Source organism: Mauremys reevesii, linkage group 7 (genome assembly GCF_016161935.1).
Source record: "Mauremys reevesii isolate NIE-2019 linkage group 7, ASM1616193v1, whole genome shotgun sequence".
Taxonomy (NCBI): Eukaryota; Metazoa; Chordata; order Testudines; family Geoemydidae; genus Mauremys; species Mauremys reevesii.
Window position 1 is genome coordinate 21,945,938 of NC_052629.1, and position 17,295 is coordinate 21,963,232.

The following is a 17,295-nucleotide window of genomic DNA, read 5'->3' on the forward strand; positions in this document are numbered from 1 at the left end:
GTTAAATATATAAAAGATGAAGGTTGTTCATATAAATGTGTCTTTTCATTTATAAACTGCAAAAGGCCTCTGTAATTAGTGGATTCATTTTTCTTGTTCCTATAAGAGAAATAGGGATATCAACAAGTAATTTATTTTGCTTCCCTAGTTACAGTAAAAGCTGCATTATCTGGCACTTTACCAACCAGAAGGCTCTTGAAACCAGCATTTCTGATATCTCCCAATACAAATCTTCAATAGGGTTGCCAGGTGTCTGGCTTTTGACCAGACCACCCGGTCGAAAAGGGACCCTGGCAGCTCCAGTCAGCACCACTGACCGGGCAATTAAAAGTCGAGTTGGAGTGGCCAATGAGAGCTGCGGGGCTGGCACCTGCGGACGGAGGCAGCATGCAGAGCTGCCTAACTGCGCCTCTGCCTAGGAGTAGCAGGGACATGTTGCTGCTTGCAGGGAGCCACCTGAGGTGAGCATTGCCCGGATCCAGCACCCTGAAACCCCTCCCACACCCCAAACCTCTATCCCAAAACCCCTCCCACACCCAAACTCCCTCCCAGAGCCCGTGCCCCGCACTCCCTCCCGCACCCAAACTCCCTCCCTACATTGGTAAGTATAAATCTTAGTTAACTGGAATTTTTGACTAACCAGCACCCACCATTCCCCCAACATGACAGATAACAAAGGTTTTTCTATACTAAACTTAGAACAATTCTATTTAGTGTTTTATATAATTGCATGTATGATGAGCACATCTGTACATTTCCTTCTCTTCTCATTCTTCATCTGGTAGGCAGATGATACATATCATTATCTGATTTTGTAGGACATCTAAAATGGATATCGAGCAATTCTACCTCCTACAGCTTTGGTAAAGAACCAAACAGAACTAGTGAAAAAGAGATTCAAGATTCTTGAGAAATAGGATTTGTTTTTCCCCCAGAATAGAACAAGTGGTGGTTTCACTTGGTATACTTCTTTCAACCATCTTGTCATAGCCAAGCAGATGGGGGGCTGGAGGCTGGAGTCATGATCTCCTAAAACACGGCACATTTCCAGTAGGTTTGGTTGGTAAAGGATTTTCACTTACAAAGTATTATTCCATTGTCAGCTAGTAGTGCTGCCTGACAGACAACCAAAATAGGCTTCTCTTTTTTAGAAAGAATGTCAAAGCTATACAAAAAGGCAAGGTTGTGTTATGAAGGTAAATCCTATCTTCCCTTGTGCACCATACTCTACAAATATTTTGCAGGACTCATTGAACAATTATTTCAGTATAAAAATGTGTATTCTCCCATCAATATGAAGGATATTTGTACAGGTGACACTCTCTGGGCTAAATCATACTCTTAGGGATATGGATGCAACACCTCAGGTGTCACTGAGAGTAGAATTTGGCCCATTAACACTAACCAGGAATAGTGGCATGTGACAATCCCTTGCCCATCAGGAAAATAGTCCCATAGGGCCAAATTTCAGAATCATAGGATTAGAAGGAACTACAAGGGTCATCTGGGCTAACCTGCCAAGATGCGGGATTTGTTGCATCTAAACCATCCAAGACAGATGGCTATCCAGTTTCCTTTTGAAAACATCCAGTGAATAAGCTTCCACAACCTCCTGAGGCAGTCTGTTCTATTGTCCTACTATTCTTACAGTTAGGAAGTTTTTCATGAGATTTAATCTAAATTTGCTATGCTGTAGTTTGAATCCATTGCCTCATGTCCTGCCCTCTGTGGCAAAAGAGAACAACTTTATCTTTTTTTTATGGCAGCCTTTCAAGTATTTGAAGACAGCTATCATGTCTCCACTTAATCTCTTTTCCAAACTAAACATCCCCAGTTCCTTCAGCCTTTGTTCATATGGCTTTTATTCCATCCCTTTGATCATCTTTGTCTCTTGCCTCTGGATCCTTTCCAGTTTCTCTACATCCTTTCTATACATTAGTGACCAAAATTGGACACAGTACTCCAATGCTCCTAACCAGCGCCGAGTAGAGCGGTACTGTCACCTCCTGTGACTTGCATGCTATGCCTCTGTTAATGCAACCTAAAATTGCACTTGCTTTTTTTGCAACAGCATTGCACTGCTGACTCATGTTGAGGCTGTGATCCACCACAACTCCCAGATCCTTCTCAGCAGTGCTGCTGCCAAGCCAGTCATCCCTCATTCTGCATTTGTGCATTTGGTTTTTCTTCCTTAAGTATAGTACCTTACATTTGTCTTTGTTGAATTTCATTTTGTTGTCTATAGCCCAGTTCTCCAATTTATCAAGATTCCTCTGAATTGTAGCTCTATTCTCCACAGTACTGACAACCCCACCCTAGCTTTATCTCATCTGCAAACTTGATCAGTATGTTCTCTATGCCTACATCCAGGTCATTAATAAAGATGTTAAACAACACCAGACACAGAACAGCTCCCTGTGGAACCCCACTTGAGACCTCCCTCCAAACCCGCATTTCTCCAGCTTACTTATCAGAATGTCCAATGGGACTGTATCAAAAGCCTCGCTGAAGTCCAGGTATATTATGTCTACAGCATTCCCCCTATCCACCAAATCAGTTACCCTGTCACAGAAGGAAATCAGGCTGGTTTGGCATGATTTGTTCTTGGTAAATCCATGCTGGCTGCTAATGATGACTCCGTCATCCTCCATGTATTCACAAATTGAATGTTTTATTCATTGCTCTAGTAGCTTCCCAGGTATGGAAGTCAGGCTGACTGGTCTGTAGTTCCCCAGCTCCTCCTTTCCCCCCTTTTTAAAGATGAGCAGTACGGTAGCTCTTCTCCAGTCTTTTGGGACCCCTCATGTCATCCATGAGTTTGTAAATATTATTGCCAGAGACTCCGAGATTTCTTCAGCTAATTCCTTCAGTACCCTTAGGTGAATAGCATCCAGTGCCGCTGATTTGAATTCATTCAAATTGGTCAGAAGATGTCTGACATGTTTTTTACTTATCCCAATCTGCATCCCTTCCCCTTTATTATCTATGGTAACTTCACTAGTCATCCAATTATATGTTATTTTTTGCAAGAAGACTGAAGCAAAGAAGGCATTGAGCAGTTCTGCCTTCCTACCATCTTCCATTATCAGGTCACCTTCTCCATTGAGTAGCGGACCCACAACATCCTTGATCTTTCTTTTTATCTGACATATTTGAAGAACCTAGGGTTGTCAACCCTCCTGGTTTTGCCGGGAGTCTCCCAGAATCAGGCCATATTTCCTGGAGGCTACTGCAGCCAAACCGGGAGATTTTGAGCGCTAACAGTCTGGCAGCACAGTGGAGCTAAGGCAGGCTTCCTGCCTGCCCTTGCCCATGCCACTCCCAGAAGCGGCAGGCACCATCCCTGTGACCCATAGGGGGGTGGGGGGACCAAGGAATCTCCATGCACTGCCCCTGCCCCGAGTGCCAACTCCGCAGCTCCCATTGGCCAGTCTGCCGGTCTGGGGGGGGGTGTCCGTCTGCAGGCTCCTGCCAGCCGGCGTCCCGGCCGCTGGCCCGCTCAGCATACTGCCGGCCCCGCTCAGTCCACTGCCGGCAGTATGCTGAGCAGGCCAGCGGCCCCAGGCCGGCAGCGGGCTCAGCGATGGCCGGGACCCGCAGGCTGCCTTAAAAAAAACAAAAAAAAAATCGGCTCACATGCCACCGTTGGCACACGTGCCGTAGGTTGAGGCCCCTGTTCTAGTGTATACAGTGTATACTGTGTATACTATGTGTACTGTACTTTATGGTAATTTTTACTATACGCGATTTTCCTCTTACGCACTGACCTTAGAACCAAACCCCCGTGTAAGATGTGACTCCACTGTATTCATTTTTGAAAGTTTATAATAAGCGATGCTCCGGGAGGGAGAAAAAGGTGGTGGGGGCGCAAGGTGGAAGTTTCGCATAGGGTGCAAAATATCCTTGCACCGGCCCTGCCTACATGCTCATGCTATTCCCATGTATACTCCCTTGGTGACCTGCTCCTCCTTTCATTTCCTGTATGTATCCCTTTTGGTTTTTAGATAGCTAAAAAGCTCTTTGTGCAGCCACATTGGCCTCCTGTGGCTCTTCTTATCTTTCTTCTCTGTCAGAATAGTGTGATGTTGAGCCTCTAGTATTACATCTTTTAAGAGCTGCCAGTCCCCTTCTACTCCTTTTCTTTCTAATTGGTCTTTCCATGGGCCGTTGCCTACTGTTTCTCTGAGCCAGTTGAAATCTGCCTTTCTGAAGTGCAGTGCCCTTGTTTTGCTGTTCTCATATCCTCCTTTCCATAGGATCTTTAATTCTATCGGATTATGATCACTTCCTCCCAAGTTCCTGACTATCTTTATGTCTGCAATTAATTCATCCCTGTTGGTCAGATCCAAAATGGATGACCCCATAGTTGTTTCCTCAACCTTCTCAATCAGCTCCCAGTAATGTTAATGATAGTTGCATATTTATGTCAAAAGGCAGAATTTGGCTTAATTTTTGTTAGTCCATAAATAGGAATATAGTTGAGAGATTTTGCATGTCTAATTTTATGCTGATTTTTGCCCTTGTACCAAACATTAAAGCATAGCTCTTGCATCTTATTTTGTCAGTTTTCAAACTGAAGAATGCCAAATGCGACAATGGCCTTTAATATTTAAACCAATCACTTCTAAAGGTGGCTGCTATCTGAGAAACCTCCTGGTCTGTTTATGAACCACAAACAAGTCAAGACAGAGAGCAACAGAGGAAAAATCCCTCTCAAAATCCACCTCAAAAGCATTCAATCTGCCTTAAGAGAAGTCAACAACAAGCTTATTGAGTAGTGAACTATGCAGGCTTATTTGCAGTGTTGTTGTAGCCGCGTTGGTCCCAGGATATGAGAGACAAGGTGAATGAGGCAATATCTTTTAATGGACCAATCTTGTCTCTCTTATATAGACTCATGTCACATCACTTGATATATTACATGAGAGATGACGTATTGTACATTGAGATACATGTGTAACTATCTATTCTATCAGTGAACAAGTAGGTGGGAAATCACACATGATTACCCACTCTATCAGAATAAGTGGAAGGTTTTATTTGTTATTGAAGTCATAGAGGTCAAACATCTTTATGCAATGGACAAGCTTGCTGATCTTCAGCCCTGGTGTTCCTGTGATTACTGATGATATAGCATGTAACGACTTCCTATGAATAGAGTCACCAGAAAGATTCTTCCCCTTTGCCATTTTGTTTTCCTTGTAAATTGGTTCCATAGCAGAAGTCATTAGAGTAATGTAACCAAATCTCAGATACTCAAGTAAGCAACAAAATTAATAGCAAGTCCTTTTATGCAGAGAGTACTGGTATATCAGACTAGCTAAGTAAATTCTAGTAAGTAACTATTGTCTTGCACAGACCCATACAAGAAATTATTAGTTTGAAATATATGCCCGGAATACCCTTGGTGTCCTGTGGTGTAATGATTTTGGCCCTAACTGATGTATTCTTTTCAGATAAAAGTGTTGGTGCCAACATCAGAGCCTTTATATCCTGCACACCTAAAACATTGTGCATCCTTAATTTTGACCCCTTTCTGAATAATGTGAAAATTAAAAACCGGTGGAAAGTGGTCTGTTTGGACTCTGATCTTCCTATTGAATAGGTAAGGCCTTACCTGCCTGACAGACCACACAAGTGCATAACATTCTCTTTCTCTGGCAGAGTAATGTTGTTCAGTAGGAATCACCTTTTTTTTACTTCAGAAAACAAAAGGATGCTTTTTATTGCCTTTGCCTGCTTGCATTAACATGGCCCCCAGGCCTGCATTAGAGGCACCAGTACAGAGTTCAAATACGTTATCAAAGTTTGGACTGCCTAAGACCAATTTCTCTGACAGAATTCTTTTCACTTTATTAAAGCCCCCCTGACAGGCTATAGACCAAAAAGACCTTGTCAGAGGTCTTTTTGAAGAGGGCTTCTAATGGGGTCTACAACCCCCAAACTGAGCATAGATAGAAGGGGGAGGAGAGCCTCTCCTGTTTACAGACCACACCTCTATGCAGCTGCCAGTCAAGGAGGCAGGCACCCACAGCTGCAGCCAATAAAGGAAAGGAGGCCTGCCCTATAGGAGAGAGTACAGCAAAGGAAGAGAAGGCAGAAATGCAGGACAGCAAAGGGGTAATATCCCTGCACTAGACTGCTTCTATATACACAGCTCAGAGACTGATGCAGACTGCTGAACTCAGTTAGAGGGGAGAGTCCAAGAACTGCCTTGAGCATGGGCAAACTAAAGAGGGCCAGTCAGGAGCAGCAGATCACAGCAGGAGCTGGTGACAGGGCTGTAATTGCAAACATGTTGCTGCAACCTTCCCCAAACCTGTGGTAATTAGCCAACCCTATAAAAGACTGAACTTGCACTTTGGTTTGGGGTACAGACCAGTTAACAGTGGATTCTACTTTTAATGGATCTGGGCAAATCTAGCTTCTTCCTACCCAGTGACCTAGATTAAGGAGTTTTCCCTCCTATTTTACACTTTTTCTGAGTCTCTTTGGCTCCATTTCTTTATGATCTTGCCAGGCATTGCTAAAGATTACAATATCATCAATGCTGGCCTGAGTGAAGTCCTATAACCTGACTTATATTTGATTAACAAGCCTCTGAAATATGGCTCCTGCATTAATTAATCCAAAAGGTAACACTTTAAACTCAAAGTCTTGAATTAGTAATGAAGGTGGATTATTTTTTCTGTGCTTCACTGTCTAAGGGGATTTCTAATACCCTTTTATTAAATCCAGGGTGCTTAGGAACTTTGCCCTGCCTAAAGCATCTAGCACGTAATTGATTCTGGACATAAAAGTATGCATCAGGAACTGTGCCAATGTTAAGCTTTCTGTAATCAACACAAAATTTTATGGTCCTATCCTTTTTGGGGACCATAGCTACTGGAGAAGCCCTGGGACTGTTTTGACTCTGTAATTATTCCCATTTCCAACATGCTTGCTATTTCCTTACAAACTTGCTGCTGCATTTTATCAGTTGTTTGGTATGCTTTGCTGGGTGCAAAGGCTGTAGGCCTGCAATGTTATGGACCATTTAGGATCATTTTGTGAGCCTGGCCTGCTGGAAAATATCTAAGGGTGAATTTTCAGCACAGCCATAATCTCTCTTCAGTCCCGGTTAACATTTCATATAAATCCATGCTCTCCAGGGGAGTATCACTATGGCATTCAGTCATCAAATCAATAAAGGGGCTGTCTCAGTCCTCTGCACAGCATATCATGTTTACAATGGCTTTTCCTTCTATTTCAGTGCCACTCTCCCAGGAATCCCTTAAGCAATCCAGGAGGCTTCTGACCTTTCTCCCATATAGGATGCCAAATGGGGCAAAACTGGTGGACTCTCGGAGAACCTCCCAATAAGCAAACAAGAGAGAGGGTAACATTACATCCCAGTCACTTTCCCTCTTGCTTGCATGCATTCTTAGCAGAAATGTTAGGGTCCAGTTGCACCTTTCAACTAATCCATTTGTTTCTGGGTGATATGGGGCAGACTTCAGCTGTTTAACCCCCTACACACATCCTCCATAACTCACCAAATAGCTGAGATGTGAAATTTGACCCATGATCTGATAAGATCTCCTTTGGAAAACCTACGGTGCTAAATATAATAAATAGTGCCTTACCAACTGTTTCAGCTTCCATGTTTGACAGAGCAACTGCTTCTAGATACCTGTTGGCAAAATCCACCACCTCTAATATAAATCTTTTTCTTCTTTGGGCTGGCCTGGGTAATGGCCTATGATATCCATAGTAACCCTGATAAATGCTTTCTTGACTAACAGTAAAGGATGCAAAGGAGCCTTGCAGAGACCTACATGCTTTTTCTGCTTTTGACATAAGTCACAAGGCTTGCAGTATTCCTTTACCTCATTTTGAATATTCAGCCAACATAATTTTTTCTTTAGCCTTTCATATGTCCTTTCCATTCCCAAGTGACTAGCAAAAGGGCTAGCATCATTAACTCAGCACGAAGCTTCTGTTCTTCCAAACCAGAACCTGCCTGTGTGGTTCTGCAAGGCTCCCAGAAGCAGCGGCATGTCCTCCCTTCGGCTCCTACATGTAGGGGCAGCCAGGGGACTCTGCGCACTGCCCCCACCCCAAGTCTCAGCTCCACAGCTCCCATTGGCTGTGGTTCAGTCAATGGGAGCTGCGGGGGTGGTGCCTGTGGAAAGGGTAGCGCACAGAGCTGCCTGGACATGCCTTCACGTAGGAGCCAGAGTGGGGACATGCTGCTGCTTCCAGGAGCTGCCTGAGGTAAGCGCTGCCCAGAGACTGGATCCATTACCCCTTCCCGTGCCTGAACCCCCTGCCTCAGCGCTGATCCCCATCCTGCCCTCCAAACCCCTCAGCCCAGAGCACCCTCTCACCCTCCGAACCCCTCAGTCCCAGCCCAGAGCCCCCTCCTGCACCCCAAATCCCTCATCCCCAGCCCTATGCCAGAGCCCGCACCCCCAGCTGGAGCCCTCACTCCTCCCCACACCCCAACCCTCTGCCCCACCCCATACCCCCTCCCACACCCCCACCCCCTGCCTCAGCCCAGAGCCCCCTCCCATACTCCAAACCACTCAGCTCCACCCCCCAGCCCAGATCCCCCTCTTACGCCCCAAATCCTTCATCCCTGGCTGCACCCCTAGCCGGAGCCCTCACCCCCTATTTAATCCTCAATGAAGGATATTTTTTTTTAAATGCAGTTACATACTATTGTTTCTTACCTCAGGAGATCCGCTCTTCAAAGACTTAATTTGTGGTTCCTTTGTCTCTGTAAATTCTCAGGCCCACACCTGTTCCGGCCCATAAACATAGCCTGTCTCCATGGATGTCCATTGTTCTGAGTGCTGACTGAGTTAGCCCTGATGCTTACCTCAATTTAGGTGACAAACTTTACTTCACTAGTTTTGGAACGTAATATTTTGCATATCTCAAACTATTTCTTGTACAAACATCTTGCAATATTATGATGACCAGTGGACCTCTGGCTTGTGGTAGAAACATCACATGCCGCCCTTTGGTGAACTATTATGTAGACATCAGACCCCAGCGATCCCTGTAAAACTCTATGCACCAACTGTGAACCAGGGACTTCTATCTGCCAACTGGCAGAGGCACAATATTGTTCTACTGGAACTCGCATATTAGGACTAAAAAGATGGATTAAGCTACACACAGAATTTGGGCTGACGTATTCAAAACTGAGGAACAAATCATAATATCTAATATTCAAATCATAATATCTAAATATGAGTGTCCTTACTTAAGTTATAAGGGTTTGGGCATACAGACTTAGGCACCGGTTAATTCTGTTTAAGTCAGTGGAACTATACTAGTGTATAACTACTGATATTGGAATCAGGCCTGTGAATTTTCCATGTTAAATAATATCAAATGGCAAAATTTCTCTTTCATTGTAAAGTGTGTGCAAATTTAAAATGGAACTGTGGCTGTAATTCTAAACTTTATTGTTTGGTTGCAAAGACTCTAAACCTATAAGGCTTTTTCAGGTGGTTTGAAACTTCATCAAGAAGTAGCATTTTTCCCTGAAGGCCTATGACTTACTACAATAACCTAACTGTAGAACTGAAGTGGGTGTCAGAACTGTTTGGATATAATGTAGGATATTTGTTCTCACAAGATTAGAAATGAGAAATTAGGTCTGCCACAGAGATTATTTTTGTTGTCTTAAAGCACGGCTTTATATCATATCAAATGTTCCCAGCCAATGACTTGCCCTAGGCATCTTGTTCATTAACTCTGCTCCAAAACTCATTTCTCTGATAGAATTTTCATTACAAACTGCTACATATTTATCCTTTAGATTTAGGAAATTACTCTTGGAGAAAATAAAAACATTTGGGGAATCTAGACTTTCATAAAACAAAATGAGTGAACTTTAATTGATGTTTTTAAAAATTCACTAAATTTAAGCAATTTGCAAAATTGGCAAATTAACTCCATGGGGCGTGTGTGCAAAAAGTCAAACCAACACATCACATAGCAGTGTATTTAAGACCTTATGATCACAAGGGTGAAAAAATCTAGGTTTGAAATTCTGATCCTATTAAAGTTAATGGAAATTTTGCCATTGACTTCAATATGATTAAGATTTCACCCCTGGAAACTCTCTGAACAGAATTGGCGTGAGAGAACTAGGAAAGAACAGTTTGAAAGATATTTTACGTGGATTCAGTCAGTGGGAGATTAAGCTCCTGGGTGCATTGAAGGCCAGACTCCTTTACCCTTGCTCATAATGAGTAGTAAGTAACTTACTTCAGTTAATTCCATAGATTGCAATGAGACTGCTTGTGAAGTAAGTTACTACTGCTCCACATGAGCAAGGCTGGAGGATATCTAAATGGCCTATACAAATAAATGCTCTTGCAAAAAAGGAGGATGCTTTTAAAAAAAATCTGGTCCTAAATCTCAATCTAAATTAAGAGTTTAGAAGCTAAGGGTCAAATTCTGATCTCCTTCACATGAATACAAATCAGCAGTTTACTTCACTGAAGTTAATGGAGTTACTTCTGATTTACATTGGTGTACTTAAGATGAGAATTTTGCCCAATAAATGTATAATAATCCTATTAGATAGTTTGTTCTCACAGTAGGATTTATGACACAATGAAGACCTCTTTATTAATACTAAGCCATGATTTTGTAAATGCTTTGAAATAATATAAAAAAGATCGCATTTGGATTATAATATTTGTTTATTCCATTTGATATGAAAATTGGTAGATTTTACTTCCAAAATGTACAAATAAAGATTTAAATATTATTGGAGGAAACATTACAGATGTTTTTAATTATGTAATCTTTACACACACGTATTTCTTGGTGGAAACCACTGCATGGGTCTGCACCACTTCTTAATATGCCATTTCTATAAATACTTTATGCTCATAGAAGCAAGCAGAATTATATGTTATAGTGAAGAACATTATTATTACTGAGGTTCTAAATATTGCTTTCTACAAGGTAACCCTGCTATTTGGGTTCAGTACATAAACAGGAATGAACTCCTTCAGAGCACTAAAATATTGGTCCCTTTTGGTGCATTAACCATTAATTTAAAACTGCTGCTCATATGATTGTGGTAATGCCATTTCAGCTAGTTTCTAAACATAACAAATAATGATATTCATTTTTCTAGGATTTTACTCTCAGGAAATCAATGAGTAGAATACTTTGGAAAAATAAGTTTCCTATGTCTTGAAAACCCAGTTCTATTGCTAAAACGGCATATATATTTAAAAGGTGAAAATAAATACCATTGTAATCCAATGTTTGCATAAAAGTTTCTTAAAATTATTTTCTCTGGGTAAACCAACTATAAGATGATAATCCTAAAGCAGTTTGCTCATTTATAGATTCTCTCTTGGTTATTTGGAAGTTTCATTCAAATCCTACTGAAATACAAATTATCTTCCTTTACATAGATAGTTGAAGGTAAGAAAGATGTCTCCAGGTAATTAAGATAATGCTAAATTTTATGTCTTATCTAATAGTCAAAGACATTCAAGATCCAATGGTCTCCTTTGTCACTCCGTATTTCTTTGAAGAAGCTGGTCCAGTAGTTGCTAGAGGGTAAAAATAAGAACAAACCTTTAGGTCACAATTTAGATGCGTGGTTGGGACATATAGAAGAAGCCACAGTGATCACTATAATTAAGGGTTGCATTAACAGTTTCCATTCTAATCTACTGACTTCAGTCACTTGAAACTTTCACCCTTCAGCCACATATGTTCCTGGTTCAGTCTCTCCTCAACAGGCATTCTGTGTGTATGTAAAACTGTTGATATTTGAGTATGACAGCAGTGAATAAACAATACCTTCCTATTATAAAAAAATTCTCGTGACTCCTCATGTTTGAAAAGTTCTAGTGTCAAAATAGCTGGGGGTAGAGAACTGAAAGATACAACTCTGCACATATCTGTACTAACCTTTTTGTCTCTGGTTCTCCCATTGCACCAGGTCCACATGCAGCAGTGCTCACAAACATTTTAGGTCTTTTGGAGTGTTGCATCTATCTATCCCACGGTTCCTAGCAAAGCTCCCTGGAACAGGTTGGGATGTCTATGGCATATAATCTCTATTTGCACCTCCTGATATTTTTCATTTATCCCATTGGATACTTGATCTCTGTGCAGGACAGAGGCATCAACACTAGGGTGACCAGACAGTAAATGTGAAAAATCGGGACAGGGAGTGGGGGATAATAGGAGCCTATAAAAGAAAAAGACCCAACAATCACGACTGTCACTATAAAATTGGGACATCTGGTCACCCTAATCAACATGAATCATGAGGCTATACCCTGCTAAATCCTTGCTTTTTCAAATTCATGGCAGAGAGTCACCAGTTTCCACATAAACGCCTGCCAGAGCAACTCTGGACCTGGAGACTTGGGATAATGAACTCTGACATCTTTGACTAGTGGCTGTTGAGGAGGTAAGGAGTTTGGTTTCATTATTTCATAAATGTACTCATTTTTATTATCATTTAACGTGTATATTGCATTGTTTTAGTTTTTCTTCCTCTTTTTGCTTTGTTTTGTAACTGCACTAATTTTTCCTCCTCTCTTGCATTTCCTTCTACTAGCCAGAGATGGGAGCCAGATGCTTTAGACGGGGGTGTAGAGATAGGGTTTCCCTTTGAGCCCACCATCCAGGGGAGAAAAGGGTAGACCAGTAGTATTGGACTACAATGGTGAAATGGAATGGTCCAGTGGTTAGGGCACTGGCATGGAACTCAGAGACCCAGGTTCACTTCCATGTGTGATCTTGGGCAAGTCACTTAAATACATTTGGAAGACCTGGGTTTAGGAGTCTAACTCCCATTGATTTCTCCTTTGAGGAGCTGGTCTTAGTCTCTCAGGGTATGTCTACACTGCAACAAAACACCTGTGACTGTCCTGTGTCAGCTGACTTGGGCTTGAGCTGCAAGGTTAAAAAACTACAATGTAAATGTTCGGGCTCAGGCTGGAGCCTGGGCTCCTGGACCCCCACCCCCACACAGGGTCCCTGAGCCCAAACATCAACACTGTAATTTTATAGGCCTGTAGCCTGAGCCATACAAGCCTGAGGCAAGTGACATGGGCCAGCCATGTGTGTTTTGTTGCAGTGTAGACATAACCACTGTGTTTCAGTTTCCAGTCTGTATAATGGAAATAATAGCACTTCCCTACCTCAAAGGTGTTATGAGGATAAATACATTAAAGATTGTATAGAAATGCATAAAATACATAGGTAAGTGGATTTACTTGGGGGTTATGGGACCAGAGGTATGATTTTAGTGCAGTAGGGCACAGTTATAATCAAATTAGGCCTATTCACAATGGAACCATTACCTTTTTGAAGACCTCCACCCGTAGTCTGTTGCTCTGTATGATGATTCGTTTCTGTTTTTCTTCTTCTTTCTTTTTCACTTCAGGCAAGTTATTATAAATCCTGGCATAAATTCAGAATATAAATTTTAACATATCATTCTACAGTGTCACCACTAACTTAATTTTTCAAAGTGGAAAAAATTCTTCTAGGCGATCACTGGTATTATTATGCATTTGTAAATATCTGAATTAGATTTCATACAGGTATCTATTAGCAATAGCACTGGTATCACAATGACTATTTTGAACTGAGAAACTTGAGAAATTGTCTTTATTCTGAAATGATCAAATGAAAGTAGAGGGCCAGGTTATTTCAGCTACATCTGTGCAATTCTAGAGTAACTTCACTGAGCTCAGTGGAGATCATCTAGATTTATAGCAGTGTAACTGAGACAAGAATCTTGCCCATAAGCTTGTTGTAGATATATCACACTACAGATTCCAAGCAATAACCTTCAGTGATTACTAAAACATGTGTAAGAAAAATAAAATGATGGTTATATGAACTGATAAGTTTTTCTCACTGTGATCCTTTCACCAGAAAACAAAATTGTCAATTCTTAATGTAATTGCAGTTCTTGGTTACAATCATAAAATTAATGTTGGGTCTGATCCTTTTCCCATTGCAGTCAGTGGCAAAATTCCCATTGACTCAAGTGGGAGCAAGATTAGGCCCTCTAACAAATATCTTGTTACTTAGTAATTCTCCTCTTTGTGTGTATTCTGATCTAAATCACAAGTATTCAGGTTTAATTAGTTTAGTGGACTATAAAACTTTCCTTTTCCCCTCAACCTATTTTGCAGTATAGAGTCCATATAGCAGCCTATTCTGGCTTATAATTATGAGTAGTGTTTTATTTTTAAGGACAGTGGGACAGATTCTGATCTCTGTGACATTAGGGTACATTTAGAAAAACTCCTTGACGTCACTTTGCATTTTTCATTGTTGTAAATGACTATATAAAGTGCAAGGCAATGGAAGATCAGACCCCTAAGTATCTAATAAATTGCAGTCTTTGCTAAGATCTGTGCTGTGGTCAGGATTTAAAAAAAATTAGTGACTCTGCCTTCAGTTTTTGGGTGCACAACTTAATCCGCCTTAAAGAGGCCTGATTTTCAGAGGATGAATAAGTGAGTGCTTGGTGAAAATCAGGTCCTTTTAAGGTGCCTCAAGTTGGGCCTTCAAAATCACTAGTCATTATTAAAAATCTTGACCTATACTCCTCTGCAGAAAGACAGTTCTCACTACTGGAGAAAAAAGATTCCTTATTCACATTCAGTGCTTACCTAAGAAATTAACTCCTGCTGCTAACAAGAAAATGCACTGGATTGTTTATGGTAGATGAAGAATAATAATGGGTATGGCAGAAGATGGAGAAAGCAGCCTGCAGAATAAGAGCCCCAAAGGAATATTTGGCAGGATGTGGTGCAAACTTCATTGTGAGAAGTGAAATTAGGTATTACAGAGCTGAAACTTCTGGTATATTTTGAGGGCTACAGTGTATGCACAATATTACCACAAATCTCTAAAATGTTAATAAACAGATTTGAAGAAATAACATTTAGTAAATTACTAAAGACCATCAGATATGTGAGACCAAGTGGAGCATTATAGGCCACAAAGTAAAGACAGAAGCCTCCCAAATTATACCCCTCCTCAGAGGCAAGCCTTAATTGCACTCCCTATGCTCTGAGCGCAGCGATGCTCCCTGCCATCACCTCCAGGGCACTAGATACCCCAAAAAGGGGTGGGAGGAGGCAGAACCAAGACCTACACACACTGGGCAGAAGAACTGGTGTCCATCCAAGGCAGTGTAAGCTGCACTCCATAAAGGGGGATAGTAGAGGGTGTGTTCTGTCCTCCCTCTCTTTCAGTGCTCATGAGAGTCCCCAGAAGCATTGTTGCTCCCTGCAGTTGAAGGCCTCCTGTTGCTTCTGCTAGGACAGTACAGCTCCACACCCAGGGCCGGTGCAACCACTAGGCAAACTAGGCGGCCGCCTAGGACACCAAGATTTGAGGGCACCAAAATGCAGTGCCCAAAATGTTCTGGATGCTCACCCGGTGCCGGTTAAACATGTAACCCTCTTCCTGCCGCTGTGAGAGGGGGCGCTGCAACTTTGATCAGCTCCGGCCGGCCAGAAAGTGATGTCATTCCTCCTCTGGCCGCCAGGGGTGCTGTGCTGCTCCCTGCTGCTCTGGCTCTGCCCCAGGGCCCCAACCACACCCCGTCTCCAGCCAACCCCTACCGCGCACCCCTGCCCAAAGCCAGCCAGCCCCACACCCCGTCTCCAGCCAGCCCCTGCTGCACCCCCCCTGCCCAAAGCCAGCCAGCCCCACACCCCGTCTCCATCCAATCCCTGCCGCACCCCTGTGCCCAAAGCCAGCCAGCCCCATACCCTGTCAGGTTATTCATTTATTTATTCATTTATTTTCATTAAATATGTAGACTAAATATTGAAATTAATAAATTTTCAAGCTGAATGTGTATTAATTCTAATGAACGATGCCACATTATGCAGTATTCATTTTTGAAAGTTTATAATAAGTGATGCTCCGGGTGGGGGGTAGGGGGAGAGACACAAGGTGGAAGTTTCGCCTAGGGCGCAAAATATCCTTGCACCGGCCCTGTCCACACCATCCACTAAGTAGGGCTACAGCTCCTATCCACTTGAGCCATTTTAGGGGGAAGAACATTGCCCATGTTTGTGCATATTGCACAAACCCAAGATTAAGATGCTAATTAGGAAGTGCAGAGTCTTGGCACTGGATCCCAGGGAATCCCAGTGAATTCTAAACTGAAATGTTTTGTACCTTTTAGATCTCATCTGCATCTCCTTCTCCGAAATGAACCTTTCCTTTGGTTTGAACAGGTTATCTAATAAAAGAAACATATAGTTAATTTCTGAGGAATCTTTATTTAGCATGTTTTAATGAAACAATAACAGCACTGCTTTCCCTAAATTCATTCACATGGTGTTATTTCTTATTAAATCATTGCTGACCTACTGCCTGATCCAGCTTGCATTGAAGTCTAAGGAAAGACTCCTGATGACTTCATCTGGAGTTGAATCAGACCCTTAAGCTGCCCTTTAGAGTATGAAGGATGGATAAGACCTATTGCCACCAGCCTCATTACATGGTTCATTTATTTTAAATGGATATAACTTTTGTCACTGTCACAAGCAGTAGTGCATACCTCCAATTCAAGCCATAAACCAGCTGATGATTAGTCTGGCATAAGATGCCCTATTTTTATGTCATTCTTTCTTGCCATTAGAGAGCGCAAGTGACTGATTCTCCATTGCCATGCATCTTCTGTAGTAAATTACATTTTAGCAAAGTGGGTCAGATCCTCTGCCAGTGTCAACTGATTTACACCTGCAGAAACTTGGCCCAGTGGGTGCAATTCTGATTTGACAGTTTTACACCCACTTTGTACAGGTGTAAATAGCTGCACAAGGCAGTGGAGAATCAGTCTCAGGAGTCTTTGCTGACAAGATATGAGGAGACTCTCACAACAACCTCAGCCAGCACTTCCCTGGTCAAGGGGAAATAATTATGGATCAAAACAGTTAGTTTGATTTCTAAAATGTTAGGTAATTTTGATATTCTTCCTTCATAAATTATTATTAATGCAAAGTAATGGTAGGCAATTTAACCCAGACACCTTCCCTGCTCTTGAGCCCTGCCTGTTGACAGCAACTTTAAATTCTGCCCTATTGTACATGTGTGTTACAATTTTATAATAACTCTACTATCCCCGAGGCTTTTAGTAGCAGGGTGGCTGAGCAGTCATCCCACTTGTATCAGGAATTGGTTCATGATTTGGGGGTAATAACCTTACATCTATTACAGGAGTGTGAATGTGTTTACAGGGGAAAGAGAGGAAGGACTCCTTCCTGCAGTGGG

At 42.0% G+C, this 17,295-nt stretch overlaps 1 protein-coding gene and 1 long non-coding RNA gene across 9 annotated transcripts in view; one reads left to right on the top strand and one right to left on the bottom strand.

Annotated features, from left to right (window-relative positions):
• The first annotated feature begins 6,286 nt into the window (after nt 1-6,286).
• On the top strand, nt 6,287-9,191 carry LOC120409199. Its single transcript, XR_005601192.1, has 3 exons — nt 6,287-6,635; nt 7,253-7,378; nt 8,776-9,191. It is a non-coding gene; the product is annotated as an uncharacterized LOC120409199 (long non-coding RNA).
• Nucleotides 9,192-11,468: 2,277 nt separating this feature from the next.
• C7H10orf90 (chromosome 7 C10orf90 homolog) overlaps nt 11,469-17,295 on the bottom strand; it is a 112,349-nt gene continuing 106,522 nt past the window's right edge. For 7 of the 8 annotated variants that reach the window (XM_039546830.1, XM_039546834.1, XM_039546829.1 and 4 more), the window contains 3 exons: nt 16,198-16,261; nt 13,347-13,446; nt 11,469-11,576 (listed from right to left, as the gene is read on the bottom strand). In XM_039546830.1, the coding sequence (XP_039402764.1) occupies nt 11,538-11,576; nt 13,347-13,446; nt 16,198-16,261 (203 nt within the window). In that variant the 3' untranslated portion in view covers nt 11,469-11,537. Of the gene's footprint in view, nt 11,577-13,346; nt 13,447-16,197; nt 16,262-17,295 lie in introns of those variants that run through there. The other variant, XR_005601187.1, reaches the window with a different exon arrangement.